The 25,616-nt window shown below is 37.3% G+C and overlaps 1 protein-coding gene across 1 annotated transcript; it reads left to right on the top strand.

The window, feature by feature from the left end:
* Positions 1-186: 186 nt before the first annotated feature.
* LOC121449521 (sulfotransferase 2A1-like) lies at positions 187-25,616 on the top strand. Its single transcript, XM_041654000.1, has 6 exons — positions 187-382; positions 1,634-1,842; positions 3,650-3,776; positions 10,394-10,488; positions 22,250-22,427; positions 25,486-25,616. The coding sequence occupies exons 1-6, from the start codon at positions 250-252 to the stop codon at positions 25,596-25,598; spliced, it is 855 nt and encodes a 284-aa protein (XP_041509934.1). The 5' UTR covers positions 187-249; the 3' UTR covers positions 25,599-25,616.

The following is a 25,616-nucleotide window of genomic DNA, read 5'->3' as shown; positions in this document are numbered from 1 at the left end:
GTCATGAACTCAGGCTCAGAAATGCTCAAGAGTGAACTCTGTATGAGTTCACTATTGCTTAATACAACAACCTTTGACTTATTGTTACAATATCTCTTTCTTCCTCTCAGTAGTTAGTTTTGGAATGAACTATGGGCTGTTAATGATTTCTTTTCACTGTACTATAAATGTTAGCTCTCAAGATTATCGAGAAGCTGTACAGGTGGGTAAAGGTGGAATCCTAACAGCACCCACAAAGAGCTCTTGGCCATGTCAGACTACCTTTGGTTTGAAGGAATACCTTTTCCTGCATTAGGGTTTGAAAAAGAAATACTTAAAGAAGTTGGTGATAAGTTTGTGGTTAGAGATGAAGACACAATCATGTTGACTTACCCCAAATCAGGTAAGGACTGTTAGTGAGAATGATCTTGAACTGTATGAGGAAGGTTGGGACATTGATCATCATTAATTTAGGCAATGAGTGGAGTGTCCTGTATTTCAGATGTTTAAAATGCTTTGTGGGTAAGGAGAGCTTTGTGTCAGCACATTCACACTCAGAGAAAGACTTTAGCCTGCTATGTGTGGTCGAAGATCAGTTAAGACAAGAGAGCAATGTTGCCTTAACCTCTCTTAGGATTAGTTGGGGGGGAGTGTTTGTGGAGGAAATGGTAGGAGGGGAGGGAGTGGGAATTTGGGTTGGTATTTTTTTAAAAAAATCTAATAATTATTTTTTAAGAAAAGAAAGAAAAAAAGAGAGAAATGTCAATGGATGCTAAGGCAGACTCTGGCATTGTTTTGTCTCTGTGTAGACAAGTGAGTGAAAGAGGGAGAATCATGAAATTAAAGAAAAAAATAACATCAAGAGGAAAAAGTCATGGATATAAGAATATGTGATGGAGAGTAAAATGTCATGTAGAGAATTACCATGGTTCTTGTTCAGGTTGTAGAAAGAGTCTCAAACTCAACGAACCAAAAAGAGGCATCATTACTTTTGGGGAAGGGATGTTTGCTGGGTGGAAGAAGCATTGACCAATAGGACAGTAATAGGTTCCTGACAAGGAATGTGCAATAATTTGGAAAATGAAGGACAGTGGAATTCAGGATAAAGATTCAGACAATATCCTAGGGAAGAAAGGTAGATAAATATCCACTGATAAATGAGCAGGCAAACATGGATAGAGTGTGTGTGTGTGTGTTAAATAGACAAGAGGACATTTATTTACCTTATGGACAAGCAGTACTCACAGACACACTGCAGGATGGATGTATCTCAAGGGAATTGTATTAAAAGAAGGGAGCTCTTCTAGATTTTTTTCGTGCTAGCTATAACAGATTTTATATCCCCACCCTGTGAAATAATTGGGATATTCAAATTCACTGCACCAGAATGTAGACTGATGATGGCCCAGGACTGATGGGGATGATCCGGAGGCAGGTGAAGTGTACTGAGTATAATCTCAGTTTTTCCAAGTGAAGCATTGGGTATGTGCTAGATCAATATACTTTGTGCTAACACCATGTAGACATTGTGAATGCCACAGTTCTGTGTACTTGGAAACAGCTGTACTGTAAATAGTGTGACTGTAAATTCTACTTGAGGCTTTTTAACAAATAATGTTGAAATTACTCACCATCAATTTTCCTTCTTGTTCAGGAACTAACTGGCTGATTGAGATTGTCTGCTTGATTCACACCAAGGGGAATCCACAGTGGATTCAATCTGTGCCCATCTGGGAACGCTCACCCTGGGTAGAGTCTGAAGACGGATATCAAACTTTAATCAATAAGGAAGGTCCACGCCTCATCAGCTCTCATCTTCCCTTCCATCTTTTCCCCAAGTCTTTCTTCAGTTCCAAGGCCAAGGTCAGTATCCAGTGATTGAGAAATCCCTGATCAAATGCTCATTGAACTTATTCTACCATGACAGGCCCTGGAGCTCTTGTTTAAATTGACTCTGATTTTGTAGGTTGAGGCAGGAAAGCTGGGATTCTCATTCACTAGGTGATATTGATGTGTTCCTTCCTCAGACTAAATCAAAGTACCATGATGTCAATCACCACACAGTGATCCAGGCAGATATATGACAGAAAGTGGAACAACACATTAGAGCATCAAGGAACTATATATACAGGTCAAATAGAGTTAAAATTATAATGTACAGTAGATATTATTGTTTGTCTGTCACCAAAGTAATTAATTAATTAATTAGCTAATCTTGATTCTATAAATACCTCATGCACAGTGGGTGAAACTCCCAACACAGACTACCTCATAGGTGAAACAACATGAACAGGCATTGAAACATGTTCAACAGTTATGGCTCATCTGTATCCACTGTGTCTTGCTGGGTCTAGCTGTCCATTGAGATCCGTAACCACAGGAATCACCCATGTTCCTGATAGAAGAACTACAGAAAGGATCAGAAATATTCATAGCTTCTTGTTAGTAAGAACATTTACTGGAAGTCCCTCCACCACAGAACTTATTATTATTTTATGCTTAAACTGCAAAGACACTCTTAGAGGAACTATCTCTCCTAGAAATATCACAATTGAGTTATGACCATTCAAAAATATGTGTTTGTGTCTTATCTGAATTTGGCAAACTATTGACTGGAGAAATTGAGGCATAAAGAGATAAATTCTTGAATAATGTCACAAAGGCATTGGTTCAAAATATAAGTATCCTTTTACTAAATTTATTTATTTTAATTTATTTCTTTTATTTTTGAGATTACAATTTAATTATATACAACACTCCCCCATCCCCTTCCTCCACACTCATTTATATAGCCCTCCTTTTTCTCTTTCAAATTTACGCTCTTTTTTCATTGATTGTTATTGTATATGTATATTTATACATATCTACATATTTATAAATACTTAACTACAATCAACTCTGTCTGTACAATGTTCCTTGTCTGTATGTTTTCTGGGATGAGCATTCAGCATTATGTGACCCATAGTTATGCTTTCCCCAAAAGAAATTGTTTTCTCTGACTCTTTTCATTTCTTAGTTTCCTGTAGGTCTTTTTTTTCACCATTGTGTAATGGCACATTGGCTTTAAGCTCTGGACCATAATTGTTTTGAGGGTTATATTTGGTAGTTATAGTTACAGAAACCAAAAAGTTTGTCATATTACAGATCGATTGAGCACAGTACTCAATATTCTGCGTACATAAGTTGCTCTTTCAGAGCAGATCGATGATATTTCACACTGTGAGATATTGTTTTTTACAACTATAGAATCAGTGTTGGATTATTTTTTTTCCGAGACAGGGTTTCTCTGTAGCTTTGGTGCCTGTCCCGGAACTAGCTCTTGTAGACCAGGCTGGCCTCGAACTCCCAGAGATCCGCCTGCCTCTGCCTCCCGAGTGCTGGGATTAAAGGCGTGAGCCACCACTACCCGGCGAGTGTTGGATTTTTATTATTGTTTTTGTATTTTACAGTATTAGTGACCTCAGTCATTTTGCTGTTATGTATTTGTAAATCAAATTAAAGTCTAAAAGAGGATCTTGTCTATATTGTACTTAAGTATGATTTTTCCAAATAAAATTAACAAATGTCTATGGAAACTTCATGATATTTGATTGTCATTTCATATACATTTTTCCAGCTAAAAGTGGTGAATGACTATATTGACCCTCATGTATATGTTTTTCCATTTTAGATGATCTATGTCATCAGAAATCCCAGAGATGTTCTTGTGTCTGGTTATTTTTTCTTGCATAAGACAAACCTTATTAAGAATCCAGAATCTCTGATAAATTATTTTGAATGGTTCCTCAAAGGAAATGGTGAGTATCCTATTAAATATAGGAGTTGCTATAGGCTCAAAGACATTTATTCCATTTTATTACTTTAAAAAATACCAAACCAAATTTCTACTTCCTCTCCTCCTCCCTCTTCCCTTCCAGTCCTCCACACATCTTCCCCATCCTCCTCCAATATTAAGAGAGGGCAAGGCACCCTGACCTGTAGAAGGTCCAAGGCCTTCCCCACTACATCCAGGTTGAGCGTGGTATACATCCAAAGAGAAAAGGATCCCCAAAAGCCAGTACATGTAGTAGAGACAAATCCCAGTGCCATTGTCATTGGCCCCTCAGTCTGCCACAACTGTCAACTACATTCAGAGGGACTAGGTTGATCCCATGCTCATTCATTCCCAGTTCAGTTGGAGTTGGTGAGCTCCCATTAGCTCAGGCATGTTGTCTTTTTGGGTGAACCCCTCATGGTCTTGACTTCCTTGCTCATACTCTCCCTCCTTCCACTCTTTAACTGGATCTTTGGTGCTCAGTCCAGTGCTCTGATTCAGGTCTCTGTCTTTCTTTCTATCTGTTGTTGGACAAAATTTCTATGGTGATGTTTAAGATAATCATCAGTCTGACTACAGGGCAAGACGAGTTGAGACACCCTCTCTATTGCTTAGGGTCTTATCTGGGATCATCCTTGGGGCTTACTGGGAATTTTTCTAGAGCCAGGTTTCTTGCTAACCCCAAAATGGTTCCCTCAATCAAGACATTTCTTTTCTTGCTCTCATATCTGTCCTTTGTCCATCTCAACTATCCCATTCCCTCAAAGCTCTCCTGAACACTCCACTACTTCCTTCCTCTTCCCCTTCTTCCCTTCCTTCTACTCCCTGCCCTCATGCTCCTAAATTTTGTCACTCAGAATAGTGTTTTCTAATTTAATCCATTTGTATACAAAATTCAAGGTGTCATTATTATTATTATTTTTTTTTTACCACTGAGTAGTACTCTAATGTGTAGGTAGATGTGCCACACTTTCTTTATCCATTCTTCCATTGAGGGGCATCTAGTTTTTTTTCCAGGTTCTGGCTATTACAAATAGTGTTGCTATGAACACAGTTGAACAAATGATTTTGTAGTAGGATTGAGCAACTTTTGGGTATTTTCGCAAGGGTGGTATTGCTGGATCATGAGGTAGGTTGACTCTCAATTTTCTGAGAAACCACCATACTGATTTCAAAAGTTGTTGTACAAGTTTGCATTCCCACCAGCAAAGAATGAGTGTCCCCCTTACTCCACATCCTCTCCAGCATAGGCTATCATTGGTGTTTTTTTTAGTTATTGCAAAAAAAATTTTTCTGCCTCTTCCCTGTTTCCCATTTCCCTCCCCCTCCTCGCACACATCGCCCCCTCCCCCACCCCCCTACGCCTGTCCTCTTTCCCCCACTCCATTTCCCCTTCCTCTCGAGAATAAAGAGCAGTCCAGATTCCCTGCCCTGCGGGAAGTCCAAGGTCCTCCCACTTCTATCCAGGACCAGGAAGGTGAGCATCCAAACAGGCTAGGCTCCCACAAAGCCAGTTCATGTGTTAGGATCGAAACCTAGTGCCATTGCCCTTGGCTTCTCATCAGCCTTCATTGTCCGCCACGTTCAGAAAGTCCGGTTTCATCCCATGCTTATTCAGTCCCAGTCCCGCTGGCCTTGGTGAGCTCTCAATAGATCAGTTCCACTGTCACAGTGGGTGGGTGCACCCCTCGTGGTCCTGACTTCCTTGCTCATGTTCTCCCTCCTTCTGCTCCTCATTTGGATCTTTTTTTTTAAAATTTTTTTTTTATTTTTATAATTTTTTTTTATTGAGAAAAGGAGAAAAAAAAAACAAGTTTCCACCTCCTCCCAGCCTCCCATTTCCCTCCCCTCCTCCCACCCTTCTCCCCCCTCCTCCCACCCTTCTACCCCTCCCCCCACTCCTCTCCCCCTCCCTCTCCAGTCCAAAGAGCAGTCAGGGTTCCCTGCCCTGTGGTAAGTCCTAGGTCCTCCCCCCTCCGTCCATTTCTAGGAAGGTGAACATCCAAACTGGCTAGGCTCCCACAAAGCCAGCACATTACGTAGGTTCAAAACCCCGTGCCATTGTCCTTGGCTTCTCATCAGCCCTCATTGTTCGCCATGTTCAGAGAGTCCAGTTTTATCCCATGCTTTTTCAGTCACTGTCCAGCTGACCTTGGTGAGCTCCCAATAGATCAGCTCCACTGTCTCAGTGGGTGGGTGCACCCCTCGTGGTCCCGACTTCTTTGCTCATGTTCTCCCTCCTTCTGCTCCTCATTGGGACCTTGGGAGCTCAGTCCAGTGCTCCAGTGTGGGTCTCTGTCTCTATCTCCATCCATCACCAGATGAAGGTTCTATGATGATATGCAAGATATTCATCAGTATGGCTATAGGATAGGGTCATTTCAGGTTCCCTATGGTGTTTTTGATCTTAGCCATTCTGACAGTTGTAAGATGGTATCTCAGAGTTGATTTGTTTTACATTTCCCTGATTGCTAAGGAAGTTGAACATGTCCTTAAGTATTATTGGACCATTTGATATTCTTCTGTAGTGAATTCTCTGTTTAGTTCAGTACCCCATTTTTAATTGGGTTATTTAAATTTTTAATATCTAATTTCTTGAGATCTTTATATATTTTATATTTATATATAAAATATAAAAAATTTTATATTTCCCACAAAGCCAGTTCATGTTGCATTCTTTTATGTTTTATTTGTTTAACTCTGTGAAGCTGTGAAACTTTGCCTGTCTAAAACACCTGATGTTTTAAGAGAGAGCTAAGCAGGCAATATTGAGGTAGGAAAAAAGGATAGGCAGGGCTGGTAGGCAGAGAGAATAAATAGGAAGAGACCTCATGGAAAAGAGATGGGGAAGAAAGGAAAGGAGATTTACTTCGGGGTCTAGTCACGCAGCTACATAGCAAGTCACAGAGTAGGGAAGAAAGAAAAGACATGCAAGAAATAGGAAAAGGTAAAAGCCCAATGACAAAAGATGGATGGGATAAATTTATTTTTTGACTAGAAAAAAAGCGAAGCTAAGGCTGGCATTTATAAGAAAGAATAAGTCTCCATGTCTGATTTATTTGTGAGATGTGAGGCAGACGCCCCCAAAGAGGAAAGAAAAAAAAAAGAGTAAAACAGCCAACAATGTTTAGGTATTGGGCATTCCAACATAGGACTAGAATAAAAGAAAATCCAATAGTAGAGCGAAAAGTTTTGGTTTTACTTACAACTCCAGATCACAGTTTATTACTGGAATGTTTTGGTAGGAAATTAAAGCACTACATTTCACAGTCAAGGGCAGAGAGACAATATGTTTGCCCTGCTCTCTTGCTTGCAGCTAACCTTCTCTTCCCTACTTTTCTATACTACGGTGAGTAGGGAATTATGCTGCCCACATTGTGTCCCACCTTTCTGCATTATTTTTATTTATTTTTTTTTAATTTTTGAGACATGGTTTTTCCGTAGCTTTTGGTTCCTGTTCTGGAACTAGCTCTTGTAGACCAGGCTGGCCTTGAATTCACAGAGATCTGTCTGCCTCTGCCTCCCGAGTGCTGGGATTAAGGCGCGCGCCACCACCACCCGGCCTTTCTGCATTATTAATGAATATAATAACAACCTTTCAAAGACATGCCCACAGATCAATGTAATCTAGAATATTCCTCATTCAAATTTTCTTTCAAGATTAGTTATATGTTGTGTTAAGTTAACATTAAAAGCTACTAAACACACTATCTCTTTTCTTCTCATGGGATATGATAATAAAACATTTTCTGTACCTTTAACTTTGCATTTCATCTTTTCATAGAGGGACAGAGATATCTTGTAATTTCTCTTCCTGTCTTCTTATTATAACAACTTTGTTCTTATTGAATTTTCCCAAGTCCCCCACCATGCCTTCATACTGTGATATATTTTTCTTCAAAAATATCTTTTTTATTATGATCTGGGGTGTGTGTGTGTATGTGTGTGTTGTGCATGTGTGTGCTAGAGTGTCTCTGTGTGTACACACATCTCACAGAACTTTTGTGAGAACCTAATAATAACTTTGTGGAGTCAATTGTCTACTCATAATCTATGTGGGTTACAGAGACAGTTTAATCATCAGGAGTATATGGTAAGTACTTTTTTACCTGTTGTTCTCATAGTGCCACCATTTAATTTTGTATCTGTATTTTCTTCATTTCAAATTTATTTGTTGTGTAGACCATTTGTGCTAATTTTTACTTTTCCTGGTACAATAAAATTGTTTTTATAAATTACTTTTCATAATTATGTAATTAGGGTCTATGGAGATGCTTCAGTGATTAAAAGAACTTGTGGCTTTTTAGAGGAGGGGAGTTTGTTTCCAGAACCCACATCAAGTTTCTCCCAATTTTTTATATCTCTAGCTTGAGGAGAAATGGCATCCTTCTAATATCTGTGGGCACACACATACTCATATGCATGTGAAAATGCACAAACATATGTAAAAATAAAAATAAAATAAATCTTTTAAAAATTATTTCATTAAGTACAAGTTTCTAAAGCCTTTCATGTTCTCTGAATGTCGATGTATAACATTCTCTCTCTCTCTCTCTTTCTCCATCTTTCATATCCACTACCTCTCCTATTTTCAACCTTTCTCTACCTCAACCTGATGATATATTCCCCTCATTCTATTGATTGATATGATTAGTAACGCTATCATGCAATCTTTTTTTTAATAAATCTTGCAAACTGTTTTTTTAATATTTATTTATTTATTGTATATACAATATTCTGTCTGTGTTTATGCCTTCAGGCCAGAAGAGGGCACCAGACCCCATTATAGATGGTTGTGAGCCACCATGTGGTTGCTGGGAATTGAACTCAGGACCTTTGGAAGAGCAGGCAATGCTCTTAACCTCTGAGCCATCTCTCCAGCCCCCTATCATGAAATCTTAATGCATACCTTCATAGTATTTCACTCAACCTGTTGCTGTACTGATAGGAATCATTCTTCACAACATCATATAAGTTACCATTCTTGCCAACTCTGTCATTGAACCTTTTTTGTCCCACTAGAACACTTGACCAGGAGGCAGGTACTTTCTTGCTTGCTTATTGACCATTGCTCTCCCACTAACACTCAGACCTTGTGAATTATTGTTGTTGGATACAGCCACTAGGTCTCATAACTTGATATATATCAATTAAAGTGTAAGAAAATAATATATTCAGGCTGAGTAATATTTTAAAAGCTTTCACTCATGACATTTATGGGATGAATACAGTGGATCAATAGTTCAAGTAATCCTTTTCTACAAAACAGACAGAGAGCCTTCTTGACATATACTTTGTAATCCCAGCCTCCAAATAAACACATTATCTTTAAAAATGACCTCTAAAGCAGAACAACTGTTAATTATCAGCAATGTATATGTCATTGGTTTATTTTTGATGCTCTCACTAACATGCTTTTGTTTTTTTGCTTATTTTCAGACATGATCAGGTGTATCTCTAGTTGGTCACTAATTCACAATGTAATGGAAAATGACATTGAAGCTCTAGTCTTCCCTTGACTCTTAACTCCTGAGATTTAGTATTTCAAATGTATGCCACCACTTCTGGCTTGGCTTTTAACCTTTTTTGATGGGCATAGGTGTGTGTGTCCATGATTGTATGGAAACAAATGTGTGACTATATCTGTTCTTGATCCAAAGCTTGAATGTGGAAGACCAACAACATTAGGTGTTGAACCTTAATTTCTATTTTGTTCAATAGTTCCTAAGTACTCAAACTGAGGTGCTCACACTTACAAGGCAAATGCATTCCACTGAGCTATTACCTGAGACCAGCTTTCAATCTCTTTAAGTGACTTAATTCTGCCAATTCTTGTGGAATTCACTTTCTCTATACAACTTCTCGGTAGGTCATTTACCCTCAGCTTTCAATTAAATCTTAGAATCCTTGAATTCATATATTTTACTGCTCTTACCCTGACTTAACTCTTACCTTCTTTCCTGATTTGATTCAGTTATTTCTTCAGATAATGGGTAACAGTGCAAGTGTGAAATGGAGGCTGAGACAAGAAGAGAGTGCACTAGACCAGGATCTATTGTGAACACATCAAAATAGCCTTAGGAACATAAATGAAGTTTGGATGTAAAGGTGGATGTCTATGCTTGGAAGGTCTCTACTTGTCTGTGTTTTCGAGGCTTGGGTGTTGAAGAGTGACTATTGAGTAGTGGGGGCAACTTAGAGGGGGAAGCCAGTAGAAGGTGATCTCCCTCATAATTACTTTAGATTGTTCTTCAGAGATGATGGAATTAAAATAGTACAAACCTGACCATGTCTAGAAACCTCTGGCTTACTCTATTGGTGTGATTGCTTTTCACCAAACACATGCCTCAGTCATTGATACCCAACAGGAGGATGTCTCCTCTTGGCATCAGTGGTAAAGCAGTGGGGTGATGAGCTTACTAGTGTTTTTTATTTAATCAGCTCATTGTAGTGTATGTATCATATGTTACATTGAATATTGTAAATGTCAGTTTGATTTTTCTTAATAGAGGTATCTACCATTTGCATGAAAGTGCAGAATATCAGGCAGTGCTCACTTTTATTCTTCGTAACCAACAATTTCTTCCTCCCTTCACACAGTTGTATATGGATCATGGTTTGAGCACACCCGTGCCTGGCTGTCCATGAGAGAAAGGGACAACTTCCTGCTTTTGAGCTATGAAGACCTGAAACAGGTAACCAACATTCTTATTTCAACCACAAACCCTCTCACAAACCCACCCCATGGAGCACCTCACATTCCTCAGTGTTGCCATGTCAGTGTTAGGCTCATAAACACTCAATAAAAGTTAGGTTATTGCTTATGTCCTTTATTGACCTGCATCTGACATTTCCTCTCCAACCTCCTAGTCCATTTTCCATGTCTTCTTTACCCTACTTTACCTTGAGAAAGGGAGGGGTAGCTCACACTTGCACTACAGGTTTTTAATTCTGTCTAGGCAGCACATTTGATACATCTGATAATGCAGTGGTCAGTGGTTAGTGGGGATAGTAATGTTATTCTACTGTTGTGCCAAAATGTATGTCATCTACCCATGACTATAAGAAGAGAGACAAAGAAGAAAACCATCAGTGAGTTCTGGGAGAATACAAGTGCTGGGGTCACAGGAACAGTACTGAGTGCTCCACAAATCTGACTGGGCATCTACAGGGTGCAGCCAGTCAGGAAAGTTGGTGTCCTGTGCTCTGCAGTACAGAGGGTTTTTCAGGATGGACTAGATAACACTACAGATTTCCAAAGTCTTACTAGAGAATATTTAAAATGTTTCACCAGTAAGTAATGCCATATATTTAAATAGACTGATAGACTATACATTTACCTGATCATTGAAGGTTTCATTTCATTAAAATTTCCAATTGATGGTATAAGTATGGTTAAGTACTTTGGGTGTGTCTCAAATATCTCTTAAAAATTAAAAAAATACCTCAGCAGTGTGTCACTTGGCTGAAAACCCAGCTCTGAGACATAGAGTCAGTTTCAGGAGTTCTAGATCATCTTTGCTTGTATGGTTGGTTTGAGGTCAGGGTTGACTACAAGAGACATTGTTTCAAAAGCCCATTAAGAAAAAATAATTTTGTGTATTTTATGTTCATTTAGTTAAAAATACTCCCTCTTGATGATGGAAGTTATAAAATAATCCCACACTAGTTCAGGATTATTTATTATAAAGGTTTATTTATTTAGGGGTAGGCTCACAGATCACAGTCCTCTGCACTAATGGGAAACAGGAACTGAAGCTAGCAGCCAGAAATGAGAGTCCAAAGAGAGAGCCAGCGCACTCTTTACAGCTGCATTTATACTATAAGAGACCACGCCCTAGTGAGCTGGTATCTTAAAGGCTATTGGCTGAAGGAGCTCCCAAAGTACCTCCCCCCTTTGTTTAATACAAAACTACGTGCACCAGGAACAGATATCAAGTATAAAGTTAGAATTACAACCAGCATAAACAATATTAAGCAAGTAACATATCCTAATGTTTTAATAAACTTCTATCCTAAGGAGTCTAAGATTGTAGTAGAAATGGCGTGACTAGATCATAAGAGGATGGTAATGATGACTATCTAGTCTTCAACCCCATTGAGGACTGGAGAAGGGAGATAATATTACTTGAGTAGGCAGGAAGCACAATCAAGCAGCTTCCAAAATGTATAGTAGATGACAGAGACAACTGGCTGCCTAGGCAATCACCCAATGTCTTATTTGTAATGTCAAAGCAGACAACTTTGGCTAAGGCCTAGAGTAACTGACAGACCATTTTCAGAGGCAGGAAATTTTTCAGAACCGTCTTACCCTGTCTTGTGAAGGTTCGGCAGCATTTTTTCTTGTATCCTGCTGGGTCAAGTCTGGAAATTGTGCACTTTGTCATTGGTCAAGGAATGGACAAAAAACCAGTTGTGCCAAGAAGAAATCAAATTCCAAGTGGAGTGTCTTTGGTGCTCAACATTCTCAGGAATAGATCAATGATTGCCAAGAGCAATCATGTCTCACACTGACAAAATCCCAAGTTATTTAAATGCCATGTTCTACAGATCTTTGAAGTGGTTAAACTTTACCTAGATATGTGGATAGATACAGTCTATCTCTATGTATCTAAAGAACCTGATTAGTTTAACTATATGTAGACAAACATGGATGACTATTGATGTATAATACTTAACACCTGCATAACTTAAAGACTAAGACTTCATATTAGAATATTAAACAATCTTTAAACAACTGTGCAACAAGTGAGTGCAATGATCTCAAAATGTAAACAATGTATAAATACTTGATCACAGGGCTGGCGAGATGGCTCAGCGGTTAAGAGCATTGCCTGCTCTTCCAAAGGTCCTGAGTTCAATTCCCAGCAACCACATGGTGGCTCACAACCATCTGTAATGAGGTCTGGTGCCCTCTTCTGGCCTGCAGGCATACATTCATACAGAATACTATATACATAATAAATAAATAAATATAAAAAAAATACTTGATCACAGGTAGAAATATATAATGCAATATGATAAATATATCCTAAAATTGTATCAATATACAAAATGTCTTAAACACAGGTAGAAGCATACATGTATACACTCTGACAAAATAACTTTGCATAGGTATACAAACATACAGATAAAAATACAGTTAAGCAGAAATCAGAGCATATTCAATATAACAAATAGAATTTGAACTTATATCAACATACAAAAATTTATACCAATGTAAATTGTCGGTAAATAATAGCTCTCAAGTATCCACTCTATTACTCACTATTATTATTATTAGTGTGAGTAAGTTCACACTAATCTACCTATCATCCCATTCAGTTTTCCCTCTTTATTTGTTTCTGTTTTTTTTTTTTTTTTTTTTTTTTTTTTTTTTTTTTTTTTTTTAGATCTCTGAGGCTACATGATTTCCACCTCAACTCCCAACCCTATATGAGTTATAATCTTCCCCAAAATGGTGTCCCTAACCCTAAGGACAAAGTTTGTTGGGGAAAGAAGATGTCATCTTCTAGAATTGCTTTGAGCTGTCATGGGGGCAATGTTCTTTCTATGGGATCCTGTAAAAGTAAAATGACAGTTAAGTTTAAAATTACTGTTTTATATAATTGTGTAAGGTCTTTGAGTAGTCGATAGGGTTTTTTTTTAAAAGTTCTTATTTGAAGTTCTGACCAAAGCATTGTAAGAAGGCTCACCATTTCTGGAGCTGGTCCCCAAAACCTGGTCTCATAGTAGTGCTATCATGATGCCTTAATTAACCAGGTGGAATCATTGTTGTCGGCACCATCTTCTACCTGGAAGTTTCAAAGATTACTACAAGAAAATCTAGTGTTCATTGTTGAAAACTTAAACATTATTCATATAGACTTTTGTTTAATGAAAGATACGATATACACAAAATAGGCATGAAGAAAAGTAAAATATTTCCTTCAAATCTATCTTCTCTCTTTCCCATACCAGATGGCTCCTGACATGAGACAAAAATTCTGAATTATTTTTAGCTACATGCTTGGATTTAGAGAAGGATAGTCATTGTCCAACTCCAAAGCCAGCTCTTATTTTTAATTAGAAATGTACACATGTCTGGATAATCAAATTTTACCATGGAAATGATAAGTCAGATTTCTCTTAGCTTGGTGATTCTTTCTGTATAGCTATCTTTCCATCTTTAGGCATCTAATTGTCCAAGTTCTCTTGATTCTATGAAGATGAGTATTTTCTTTAAAGACAAAACAGAACTCTTCCCCAGTCCTTATGAGGTTTTCTTATGATTGTCACCTCTGTGAATTAGCTGTCATTTCTCTTTCTCAAGAGATTTCTCTTTTTCAAATCAAATCTTTATCAATTTTGATGGTATCCATAGCTTTTTTTCTCCTGTGGAAACAAGTGCAAAACCACTTCCCTAACATAGTTTCCATTTGAGGTCAGCATATCCTTGAAATATACCAGCTGATTTAATTCAGAAGTTTTTTCTATCATCCAATGTCTCTCTGCTGTTATTATTCATTTCTCATTAGTGTTAAGAAAACTCAAGGTTAATAAAGCATTAGGCAATCTCTTTCTGGGAGTATTTTCCACCTTTTTCTGTTTGTTTAGCATATCCTTTATAGTTCGATTGTAGGAGAGAGACCACTTGTTTGTCCCAGCTGCCCAGAACTGAAATAATCACACAAAAACCATATTAGTTAAAACACTGCTTGGCCCATTAGCCTTAGCTTCTTGTTGACCGACTCTTACATTCTTAATGTCCTACATTCTTAAAACATTTAAAATGCTATATTCTGTTGTCTTTGAAAGGTTTGAAGAATATATATCTATCTGAAATACATCTCTGTACACCTAGAAAATCTAACATGACTACAAGCTTAACTATTATAGATGATTATCTATTAGCCTATATTTCTTAATTATACGTTGCATTTTTAAATGAGCTGGACAAACACAATACCTTAATCAAGATCAGAAATACATATACACCATATAACAAAATTGACCTCAATTTGTATCAGCAAACCAAGATCCATACCAATGCAAATATATATTACATATCCCTCTTCAAATGTAAAGACACATTTATAGACAATGTTGGGAATAAGGGCATTGTTCTGTCTAAACTTCTTCCTGATGTTTATTGGGTGAAGTAATTTTTTGAGGGGTGTTTAAGGCAACCTTTGAGGGGGTCTTAGTTCATTAAACAACATTAGCCTGGAATGAATTCACAGGTTTTTATCCTCTGTGGAAACAAAAGAAGAACCTCTTTTCCAAAGCAACATTTTTTTAGACCCAAATTCTGAAGTCTAGAAACCTTAATAATATACATGCTGATTTAGCTTGTCAGCCCGTATAATGAAATGTCTCTCTGTATTTAGCTCTTCACAGTCAAAAAATTCAAAGAAAACATAATAAAATACACAATCCACATTCTCTGAGTATCTTTCATCTTTATGTGGCTTATTTTTACTCTATTACTTTTTCATATTCATTTTATTATCTTTACTTCTTTAATCTATGACTATCTGTACTGCCTCTTTAAAGACATTGTTTTATTTTTTAAAAACCATTTACTTCTTTTTATAACTCTCTATACTCTTTTCTTTCCCAACACTGTGGCCCATTTAGAAGTCTTTCATGTCTGAATGTGTACTATTGTGTATCTGTAATTCTTTGGTTTCTAGGAGATCTTAAAATGCTAAATGCTTCTTAAAAACTCAAGCTGCAGCATTCCTAGGATATATATATATATATATATATATATATATATATATATATATTACTTCCGGCTTGCTCTGCACAGTCCAAAATGGTGGAGGTTCCTTAGTGCCTGAGACTGCTGGGTGGGAGCCATCATCACCACCTCAACTCTGATAACCAGTTGGCCCATGCTGCCACTAAATAACTTGTAGTACACTATCCACAAACCCCATTTAAATGCTCAATAGTCAAACCTCCCAAAAGAGCCAGAGCCATTCGTGTTGGCAAAGTAGGAAGCTGCTTTTTTTTTTTTAAAAAAAGAAGTCACACAGATTTTACTGTTCCTCATGGCACCTTACTCACTGCAATCCCATCTAGAAAAAAATGTGGATACCATGAAACTGTGCTAAACTCTGTTCTTTTATGTCGAGAATTGCTTTTAAAGCTCTTTCACATTTTTAAGTGGATTTAGTCTGCCATGTTGGTGCACCAATTTGTAGGAGGGAGTCTGCTTGTTTGTTTGAAAACTGAAATAATCACACAGAAACCATATTAATTAAATCACAGCTTGGCCCATTAGCTCTAGCTTCTTAGTGGCTGACTCTTGCATATTAATTTAACACATTTATATTAATCTGTGTATTGCCATGTGGCTGTGGCTTACCAACTAAAGTTCCATCTGGCTCTAGCAGGGCTACATGGCTTCTCTCTGACTCTGTTCTTCTTTATCCTAGCATTCAGTTTAGTTTTCTTTTATAGCTAAGTTCTTCTTTACTATAGGTCCAAAGCAGTTTCTTTATTTATTAATGGTAATCACAACATAATGAGGGAAATCCCACATCATTCACTTTGTTCTTTCTATAACTGCCTGAGTTGCAGGTTTGTTCGATATACCTGTAATATACTTTATATTATAATAAGCAAAAAACTGTTTCATTTCTTAGAGACATATGCTGAGTCATTATCTGTCTTTATTTGTACAGGTATACCATGATAGCCATAATTCCTAATAAATGTGTGATTACTGAAGCAGCCTTTCCTGAGCTCAAGGCAGTTGCCCATTGAAAACCTGAATAAGTGTCAATGGTGTGGTGTACATATTTTAATTTTCCAAATTCTGTAAAGTGGAACACATCCATTGCCAGATCTCATTCCTTTGAGTACCCTTTGTGTTACTCCCTGCAGGTAATGGTATTTGATCATAGAAAGAGAAATTAGGATATCTCTTTATAATCTCTGTAACTTGTTGACATTTAATAGAAATCTTTCTTTAAACCTTTGCAATTGACATGATGTTTTTGTGAAATTCTGAGGCCTTCAGCACACTTCCAACCAATAATTAATTTCTGCATTACCTTGTGCTAGAGGACTTAGCAGACTCATATGGGATCAGATGTGTGTTATTTATATGGGACAAAGCCTATTCCTGATTATGTTTTGAACCTGAATGAATAATAAAGTCAAATCTGTATCATATGGTATTACTTCATTGGTTTCAATATGCAAGACAACTCTTTCTGCATACTGCAAATCAGTAACTATATTAAGAGGTTCTTTATATATCTCTTGGGCAGAATTATAAGGGCTTTGTTCTATCTTACTTAATTCTTCTGATTTGTAACCTGCATTTCCTGGTTTATTTGCATCAGTATAAAATGCATGTGATCCAGTTATTGGTGTGTCATGTACAATTCAGGGAAGGATCCACGTAATACTCTTTATAAGGTTAATTCTATCACTTTTGGGATAATTGGTATTAATTTCTTCCAAAAATTAGTATAAGCTCTTTGCTATGATTCATTGTCTTCCTTTTTTTTTAAATTTCATCAATAGTAAAAGATGCTATAATCTCTGTTGCCAACTACTCCTGAATATGAAGACTGTCTTGAAGTGGCTGATAAATCCAATGCCATTACTTTAAATAAATTTAATTTTTTCCTCTCCTAGTTGGTATAAATGACAGCTCAGCTATTAACATTTTTCGTTGTCTGATATTTTCATTCATTTATTCATTTGTTCATATTTTAAAAATATAACAAAATAAAATTCAATATGATGAAGTAATATTGTCACCTCACAGTTGGACAAGACAAACCAACAGAAAGCAAGCAACACAAGAGAAGGCACAAGCAGAGACGCAGATGTTCATACATTCAGGAAGCCCATAAAATCACTAAACTGCAAGTCCCAATATATAATCAGAGGATTGGTGCAGACTAGTATGGCAATATTCATGCGGCTCCAGTCTGTGGGTTCATATGAGCTTTTCTCATGCTGATGTGGAGAGCCTTGTGTTCTTGGAGTCCTCCCTCTTCTGTTGCGGGAGCTCCTTCTGCTCCTTCAGCCAATAGCCACTGAGATACCAGCCCATTGGTGTGTGGTCTCTCTCCCTTTAAAAAAGCAGCCACTTCCCTCTGCTCTCTCTCTGGCTTCCGGCTCCGCTTCTGGCGACTAGGCTCCTTTCCTGACTGTGCAGAGGGCTGTTGTCTGGGACGGTGATCTGTAAGTTTTCCCCTTTAAATAAATAACCATTCTATTAATCATAATTCCAAACTGGTGTGGAATTGTTTGTGACTTACACCTTCACTCTTCTATTGTTTTACACTCTTCTTCTTCTTCTTCTTCTTCTTCTTCTTCTTCTTCTTCTTCTTCTTCTTCTTCTTCTTCTTCCACTGAGATCTCAAGGGAGGTACTTGGTAGAGACATCTCATGTAGGGATGATTGTTCAAAAGTATCTCACTCTGTGTATCATCTGTTTATGGATCTCTATATTTATTCTCAACCGTTTCAGGAGACAGATACTCTGAAAATGTCTGAACAAGGCACTAATTTGAGCATGGCAGAATATCATTAGAAATCATTTTGTCACTAACACTTTCAAACCAGTATTATTTTGTTTTACCCTTGGTCCCCCAGCTATCTATTCTCTGGTCACCAAAGCAGCATCAGGTATGGGTTCCATCTCAGGAAATAGGCCTTACATAAGACAAGTTGTTTGTTGGTTACTCGCATCAGCTTTGTGCCCTAACATATCTTGCAGGTAGGACATCATTGTAGATCAAAGGATTTGTGACTGGCTTCATATGTACATTTCTCTTTGGATAATGTGCAGAGTACCTTCCTGTAACAAAGATGCTGTAAAGCAGGGGTGGAAACTCACTGCATAGTCTCCAGTCCAGCATCTCAAAATTCAATGAGTTATGGAGGTGTTGTCTTGAGCAATAGGGACTTATTGTTACTTTGTGGAATGCAACCTTGTTTAGGGGTTCTCCCATGAGATCTCTTTGTTACCTACTCAATTACATGTAACCCTATCTCAGTACTTCTTTGGTAACAAGACATGGCCATTTCAGACACAATTGTCCCCCATTGTTAGGTTATATTATTTGAATTGCCTTTAGATAGATGGATAGATAGATAGGTAGACAGACAAATAGATAGATAGATAGATAGATAGATAGATAGGTAAGTAGGTAGGTAGGTAGGTAGATAGATGATAGAGTTTTTACTCTATTAGGTTGCATATTTTCCCTCATATATCCCTTAATTTTAGCTGTCTCTCTCCACATTAACTCCCTCAAGCCTCTCTGTTTTCCACTCCTCACTTGGTCCTCCCATTCCAGCCCTAATCCATTTATTCATTCATAATTTGTATTCTGTGTTTAGATTTTTTATAGTTATCATATTTTGGGGTACTTTATTTCCCAACTCAATCTATAGGGTATTCTGTATGATTCTTTTACTGTGATAGAAATCTCATTTATGTTACAGAAATTTTCTTCTGAGTTTATTGAAAATATTTTCTGTGCCATTAACCTTGTTTTTTCTTTTTCTTTCTCTATTCCTATTATTAAACTTGATCTTTTAATAGTATCCCAGGTATCCTGATTGTTTTGTGACAGGAGCTTTTAGGTTTAGGTCAAATTTTCTTTGACAAATATATCCATTTTTCATCTATGTTGGCTTCAATGCTTAAGAATCTCAAATCCATCTCACCTATTTTGTTCATGAAGCTCACCTCTGAGGGTCCTTTTCAAGTTCCTAAATTTTTCTTTTTCAGATTTCCTTCACTTTCAGTTTTCTTGATTAATTCTATTTCCACCTTCAGGTCTTGAATAGTTTTATTCATTTCTTTCCAAAGTTTGTGTTTTGAAAGATTTTTTTAATGGACTTTATTTATTTCTTGTTTTTAGGTTTTTTTCTTGCTCCATAGCTACATTGAAATCATCAGGGACTGCTTTAGTAGTGTTGCTGGCCTCCAGTGAAGACATACTGTCCAGGATGATATTTATTACATTTTTAGGCTGTAATCTATGCTTCTGAGATTAGGGAAATTGTAATTCTAGGTGCTGATATCTGGTCCTGTCTGTGTTGCATTGGTGCTTCCTTCATTATTCTTTTGACCTGTTTGATACTTAGACAGTGTGGTGGCTCTGTGTTGACTGGGATCCTGATCAGTGTGGCCACTGGAAATGCTAGGTAAAATGTGTTTCTGGATATAGGAAGCTGACACATATAATTGGGAATGTGATAAGGGGGCAGAAGAACGTCCACAGGAGGGAAGCAAGCAGTTTTCCACAGAATCCACGCAGTCACCTGGGAATGGGGCCACTGAGGATAGACCACAGCAGAAAGATTGATAAAAACCTGTGAATGAGACTGAGCTTTGGAATTGGAAGAATGGAGGGAGTAAGGAAGATCTGCAGTTAGCCCACTTGCTTTCCTGTTAGAGTGGCATTTGGGTTCGTAGAGAGTGACTTCTGAATTTTAGGGCTCAGACAAAGCAATGAGTGGGGAGAAGGAACTTTGGAGTTTCAGATCTGTTTTATCCACTTGCAGCAATAGCATTTGTGGGAGGGATGCTGAACCAGGTATTCTACACAGAGCTGGGAATGAGACTAGGAGACTGGACTTGGAGTAACAAATGTGGAGGTGAAGATCTGCATTTAGCCAAATTGCTTCCCTGACTATCTTGGCTTGTGAGTTCCAAGGGAATTCTTGGTGGAGGTAAAGTGTAGAACAATAAAATGAGTTGGGATAGGGATGTTAGGAGTGGTCTATGAGATCTACTAGAGATGTAGGTGGATAATTAAGATGTTCTGATGCATAGTAGGGGTAACATTGGGGCATTGGTTTCAAAGTAATGAGGGATAGGTGATGATCTGCAATTAACTTACCTTGTCCCTAGCCAGAGTCATTGGTGAGTTCGAAGACAGGACTTTTAGATTTGTGTGTTGGGATAGTACATTGAGCTTGAGCAGTGAAGTTAGAAGAACATCTATGAGATGTACTCTAGATAGGGGAAGTAGCCACAGATTTTTCTGTGGCAAAAGTGGGGATGAGACTGGGGGATTGGGTCTAGAGGGGCACAGGGAAATGTAAAATCTGCAGCCAGCCTACCTGCATCTCTAACAAAAGTCAGAAAAAGCATTTTTTAATGAAAAATATAATGAAGCAACAAAAACAGGAAAATTGGATCATAGAAAAAAAACTTGGTTCCTCAATGTTTTCGTCCAGGAACAGAAAGTTTCCATTTATGTAGCAACACCAAAGACTACTTTCCTTTTAAAAATCTTTTACTTTCTCATTTATTATTTATTTTAAATAAATTTAATAAATAAATTAAATAAGATTCATTATCCAGCTGTATAAGTCTCCTGTTCACAAAATTCAACACATTATTTTCTGATATTGCCCTGATTATTTACCTTCCCATAAAATATTATGAATCTGTGAAAAATATATAATAAAAGTTTGGCACCAATAACACCTTTAGAGTTCCATGAAAAAGGCTAGAATTCAAAGCAAAGTCTTCACTATTCCAAGCTTCTGCCTTCTTATGACTGTCTTCTTTGATTAACAATTGGGACAGCGCACATTTGTGATTCCAGCATATGGGTATCTGAAACAAGAAGAATATGAATGTGATGGATATCTGAGTTACAGTATGATAACATAACTCAAAATAGAATAAAAGCTCCCTGAAATGCCCCCAAGTAATGAATATTGACATCATTCTTATGAAAGTGCTGCAAAACTCTATTATTCTCAGTTACCCATAGGAAACAGTATTACATGGTGTAAACATTAACTTCTCTCAAAATCTTTGTGCACACTGCCTTCATTCCCATTTATCACTATCTGAAAGTATCTCTCTAAATCTCTTTAAATGCTCGGGCAAGTGGGGTATGGTGCTATACAACTTAAATGCCAGCACTTAGGAGGCAAATTCAGGTGGTAGATCCTTTACCTATTTGAGCTTGAGGTCAGTCCAGTCTCCATATCAAGTTCCATCCCACCAAACAAGGCTGCATAGTGAGACCCTGTCTAAAGGAAAAAATATCCCAATGCATTTAGTGGGTGTGTTGGCATGCATCTGTGAACACAACTTTACAGAACTGGAAACTGGAGGATCACATTCTCCAGGCCTTCATCTACTACAAAGTAAGTTTAAGATCAGCCTTGGTATGTGACATCCTGTCTCTAGTATCCTCTCCTCCCTAAAAGAAATCAGTCTCTGTCTTTTAGGTCCAGACATCAGACACATTACAAGTCTAACTCATTATAAAATGCTGTGTGTGTGACTTCTGCCATCTGTAATTGTCCTGTTTTTTTCCTCAAATCTTTCAATGCTTTTGCATATCAAGGTGTCATTTCTTTCTCCATGCCCCCTTTTCAGTGTCCATCCACAGTTAACTTCTCTGCATCTGTTCTCTCAGATCTCTCTGTTCATTAGCATCTTTTTTTTGTTTCTTCTCTTTTTAGGATACAAGAGGAACTATTGAGAAGATCTGTGACTTCCTAGGAAAGAAATTAGAGAAAGATGAGCTGGATCTGGTCCTCAAGTACAGTTCCTTCCAAGTCATGAAAGAAAATAAAATGTCCAATTTTAGCCTCGTCCCAGAAGATGTGATTACTAATGGTTTGCATCTCATGAGGAAAGGTGAAGAAAATTATATCTAGCTTCAAAATATGTCAGAATATGTGGAGAGCTTGTTGTTTCAATGAGGCTGTAAGAAAGTTGGGAATGTTTCAAAAGTCATTGCTCATTACAACATAGTTTCTTACAGACCTTGCAATGGAATCTTTCCATGTTGATGATGTGGCTTTCAGGAACTCTGAAAAAGAATTGACTTGTTGTGGGAGAGTATCTTGGTATTGCATCTGTCCAGTACCCTCAATATAAAATGAAGTGCAGACATGTTGCAATGAGGCTCTGTAAGGCTCCCTGTATCTTAGAACTCACCTCTAAAGAAAATGTTAATGCATGGGACCAAAGATATATTTGGGATGATAAACACTGAAATCACTTCCTACAAAATGATTCGAAAAGATATTGAATATGTCAAGATTACTGACTCATAGTAGGCTCTAGACCCATAAAGACAATGCAAATTATTCACCACTGCTACAGTATGATGGTACTTTCCAACCTAAATTTGAATTATTTCAGACTCAGGGCTACTCAGCTGGTTCTGAATTGCCTCCTGGAATAGTAATATCCATATTCTTTATGTCTGTGCTACCTCTTAATGCTGGGAAAAAATTGTGGGCATGATTTCATTGCTTTAAAATTAAGGAGTAACTTTGCCAGAGTGAATAACACCTGGAATCTCACCTACACCTTTCTAGCAAATAATTGGTGAGATGGAACTCTGCTGAAGAAGGAATGAGTCAGATATCAGGTCTCTGGAGATGAGTACAGAATTTGGGTATAGATGCAGGAATCAGAGAACAATGGATTTCATTTTCTTCTACCAATAATTTAGATACTTCAGCCTTAACCTTCAGGCTTCCTCCATCATAGAGTGGTGGAGCATGAGACCGAAATAGGATTAGCTTATTCTATTCCAAAATATAGTATGGCTCATGTATCATATGTCTCAGTAGGATATATTTATATTTATTTACATACACATATGTGTGTGTGATTGTATGTGTGTATATGTGTGTATTTGTGTACGAATGTCTAAGACATTAATCTTAGAGGCAGAAAAAGACCTAGGGAGAAGCCCACTATCTACAGGCCATAAGAAATGCCAGGTAGAGTCTGAACAAAAATATTTTTGTGAGACTTACAGCTACCAGAACTATTAGGAATTTTCTTATCAACAAGAATTAAGCCACCATGTAGTAGGGTTATCTTGTCCCCTGACAGACCAGAGTTTGAGGAGAATTTTAGAAAAAGAAGAAGTATTTACTTGTAAGGTGCACAGAATATTTACATATTCTAACTTAGAACTTCATGTGTGTACCTTCAAAAACATGCTTCTCTTAACTTGACTCATTCACATTGAATTTACTGAAGTTCTGGTATGTCAGCATCTATTCCGGTTTATTAAAAGCCAGGCGTGCTGTGGGAGAAATTAAAATAGCTTGTTCTAAAAGTGATGATAACTATAAAGCTGAGATTAGAAAAGGATACTTATAACTTCCCACCACAACAGATGGCAGTCTTATATTCACATAAATAATGCTATATTATTTGAATATGGTATGTCAATAATTACCATTTAATTATGAATTCTTCATATATATTTTAATAAATACTACTAGAGGCTTCAAATTAACATACATGATTCTTCCAGAAAATAATGTGATGATCTGGAGATATGACTCAGAGGTTAAGAACAATGACTGTCCTTCCAAAGGTCCTGAGTTCAATTCCTAGCAACCACATGATGGCTTGCAACCATGGGTAGTAAGATCTGGTGACCTCTTCTGGTTTTCACAGATACATGCAGGCAGAATGATATATACATAATTAACAACAAATCTTTAATAAAGAATGTAATATGATAAGGAAAAGCCTGACCTTTATTGCCAATCGTTTTTGCTTCACCTGAATTCATCAATATCATGCTGGGTAAAATCTCAGGGACTAATTTTCTGCGGCAGCAAAATGGAACAATGCCAATACCTTCTTCACTCATTCAGGAATGCTTTCAACAAACCCATGTTGAGTATGTTCCCTTTGCCTGATGTGCTTGATTAAATGAAAGCTTTTACAATTTACGAATCATTTTATATTTCAAATATATTAGATTTTGTGCATATATACAAAATAGAAATGAGCATGTCAAAGCATCACAATTATAAAATAAAATACAGCAAGCACAGGGGATTCAGAGTTCTGCTTGGAAGAAAGGAAGAGATGATTACAGTGCCATTAATAAGAAAATAAAAGAACAAGATATTATTATATGGAATATATGAGCACTCCAGTGTGAAGGTACATACTGTGCAGTGTGAACAGTTGGACAATTTAACATTACAACTAGAGACATCTTATAATGCAGTTATCAAAACCAAAGATTGTAAAAAGGACAGAGGATGAAATAATGTAGATGTGCATACATTACCAAACACCATACTGATTGAAAAGAGGAGTCCTGGGACATTCACTGCTGACTGTTTCTGTGTCTCCTGCATCTTTACTGTCATGTAGTTCACAACTGTGTGTATCTCCAGCTCCAAGAGATACACTGCCTCTAACTTCTGAAGGTACCTGCTTTCATGTGCACCTATACACATAATTAAAATTAACTTTAAAAGATGTTTTAAAAGTTGCTTGCATGCTTTTCAGAACTTCTATAAGTAAACACTAAAATGTAGAAAGAACAATTGAAGTCATCTTGGATAATTAAGATAAAAAACTCTGTTGGGATGAACAGTGTGGTGCAATCAGGTATAGTGGGGAACAGAAATAATCTGGCCATCTAGAGTGTGAGCTAGTGTTGACACTGTTAGATTTTGTAGTTGACAGGATGGGAAAGAATAAAGTGGGTCAATATTTCCACAGAGGTAGAAATCTCTTTGCATATTATTGCAAGGCATAAGAAGGATTATCTAGGGAGTCAGTGGTAGTTTCACTTTATATACTGTTTGTTCCTTGTCAAGTTTGTGAAGAGAGGATTGAGAGATATGTTAAGCATTTTAAATTAAGGGGTGATAGTGTCAAGATCATTAACCCATCTTTGTGTCTTCTTCACATTTTCCAGGCACGACTGGAGACTGGAAGAATCACTTTACTGTAGCCCAAGCTGAAGCCTTTGATAAAGTGTTCCAGGAGAAAATGATTGGTTTCCCACCAGAACTGTTCCCATGGCAATAAATTCTTAAAACTTTTAAA

This window comes from Microtus oregoni, unplaced genomic scaffold, assembly GCF_018167655.1.
Source record: "Microtus oregoni isolate MIOR12 unplaced genomic scaffold, Mior012 000006F_ref0000085, whole genome shotgun sequence".
NCBI classification, from domain to species: domain Eukaryota; kingdom Metazoa; phylum Chordata; class Mammalia; order Rodentia; family Cricetidae; genus Microtus; species Microtus oregoni.
Note: the sequence above shows the minus strand (reverse complement) of the source record. Positions and strands in the feature narration are given on the sequence as shown.

Coding starts and splice junctions, on each gene's coding strand:
- LOC121449521 (XM_041654000.1), top strand. CDS start 250: ATGTCAGACTACCTTTGGTTTGAAGGAATACCTTTTCCTGCATTAGGG. Junction 3,777..10,393: donor ATGGTTCCTCAAAGGAAATG/GTGAGTATCCTA, acceptor CCCTTCACACAG/TTGTATATGGATCATGGTTT. Junction 10,489..22,249: donor GCTATGAAGACCTGAAACAG/GTAACCAACATT, acceptor TTCTCTTTTTAG/GATACAAGAGGAACTATTGA.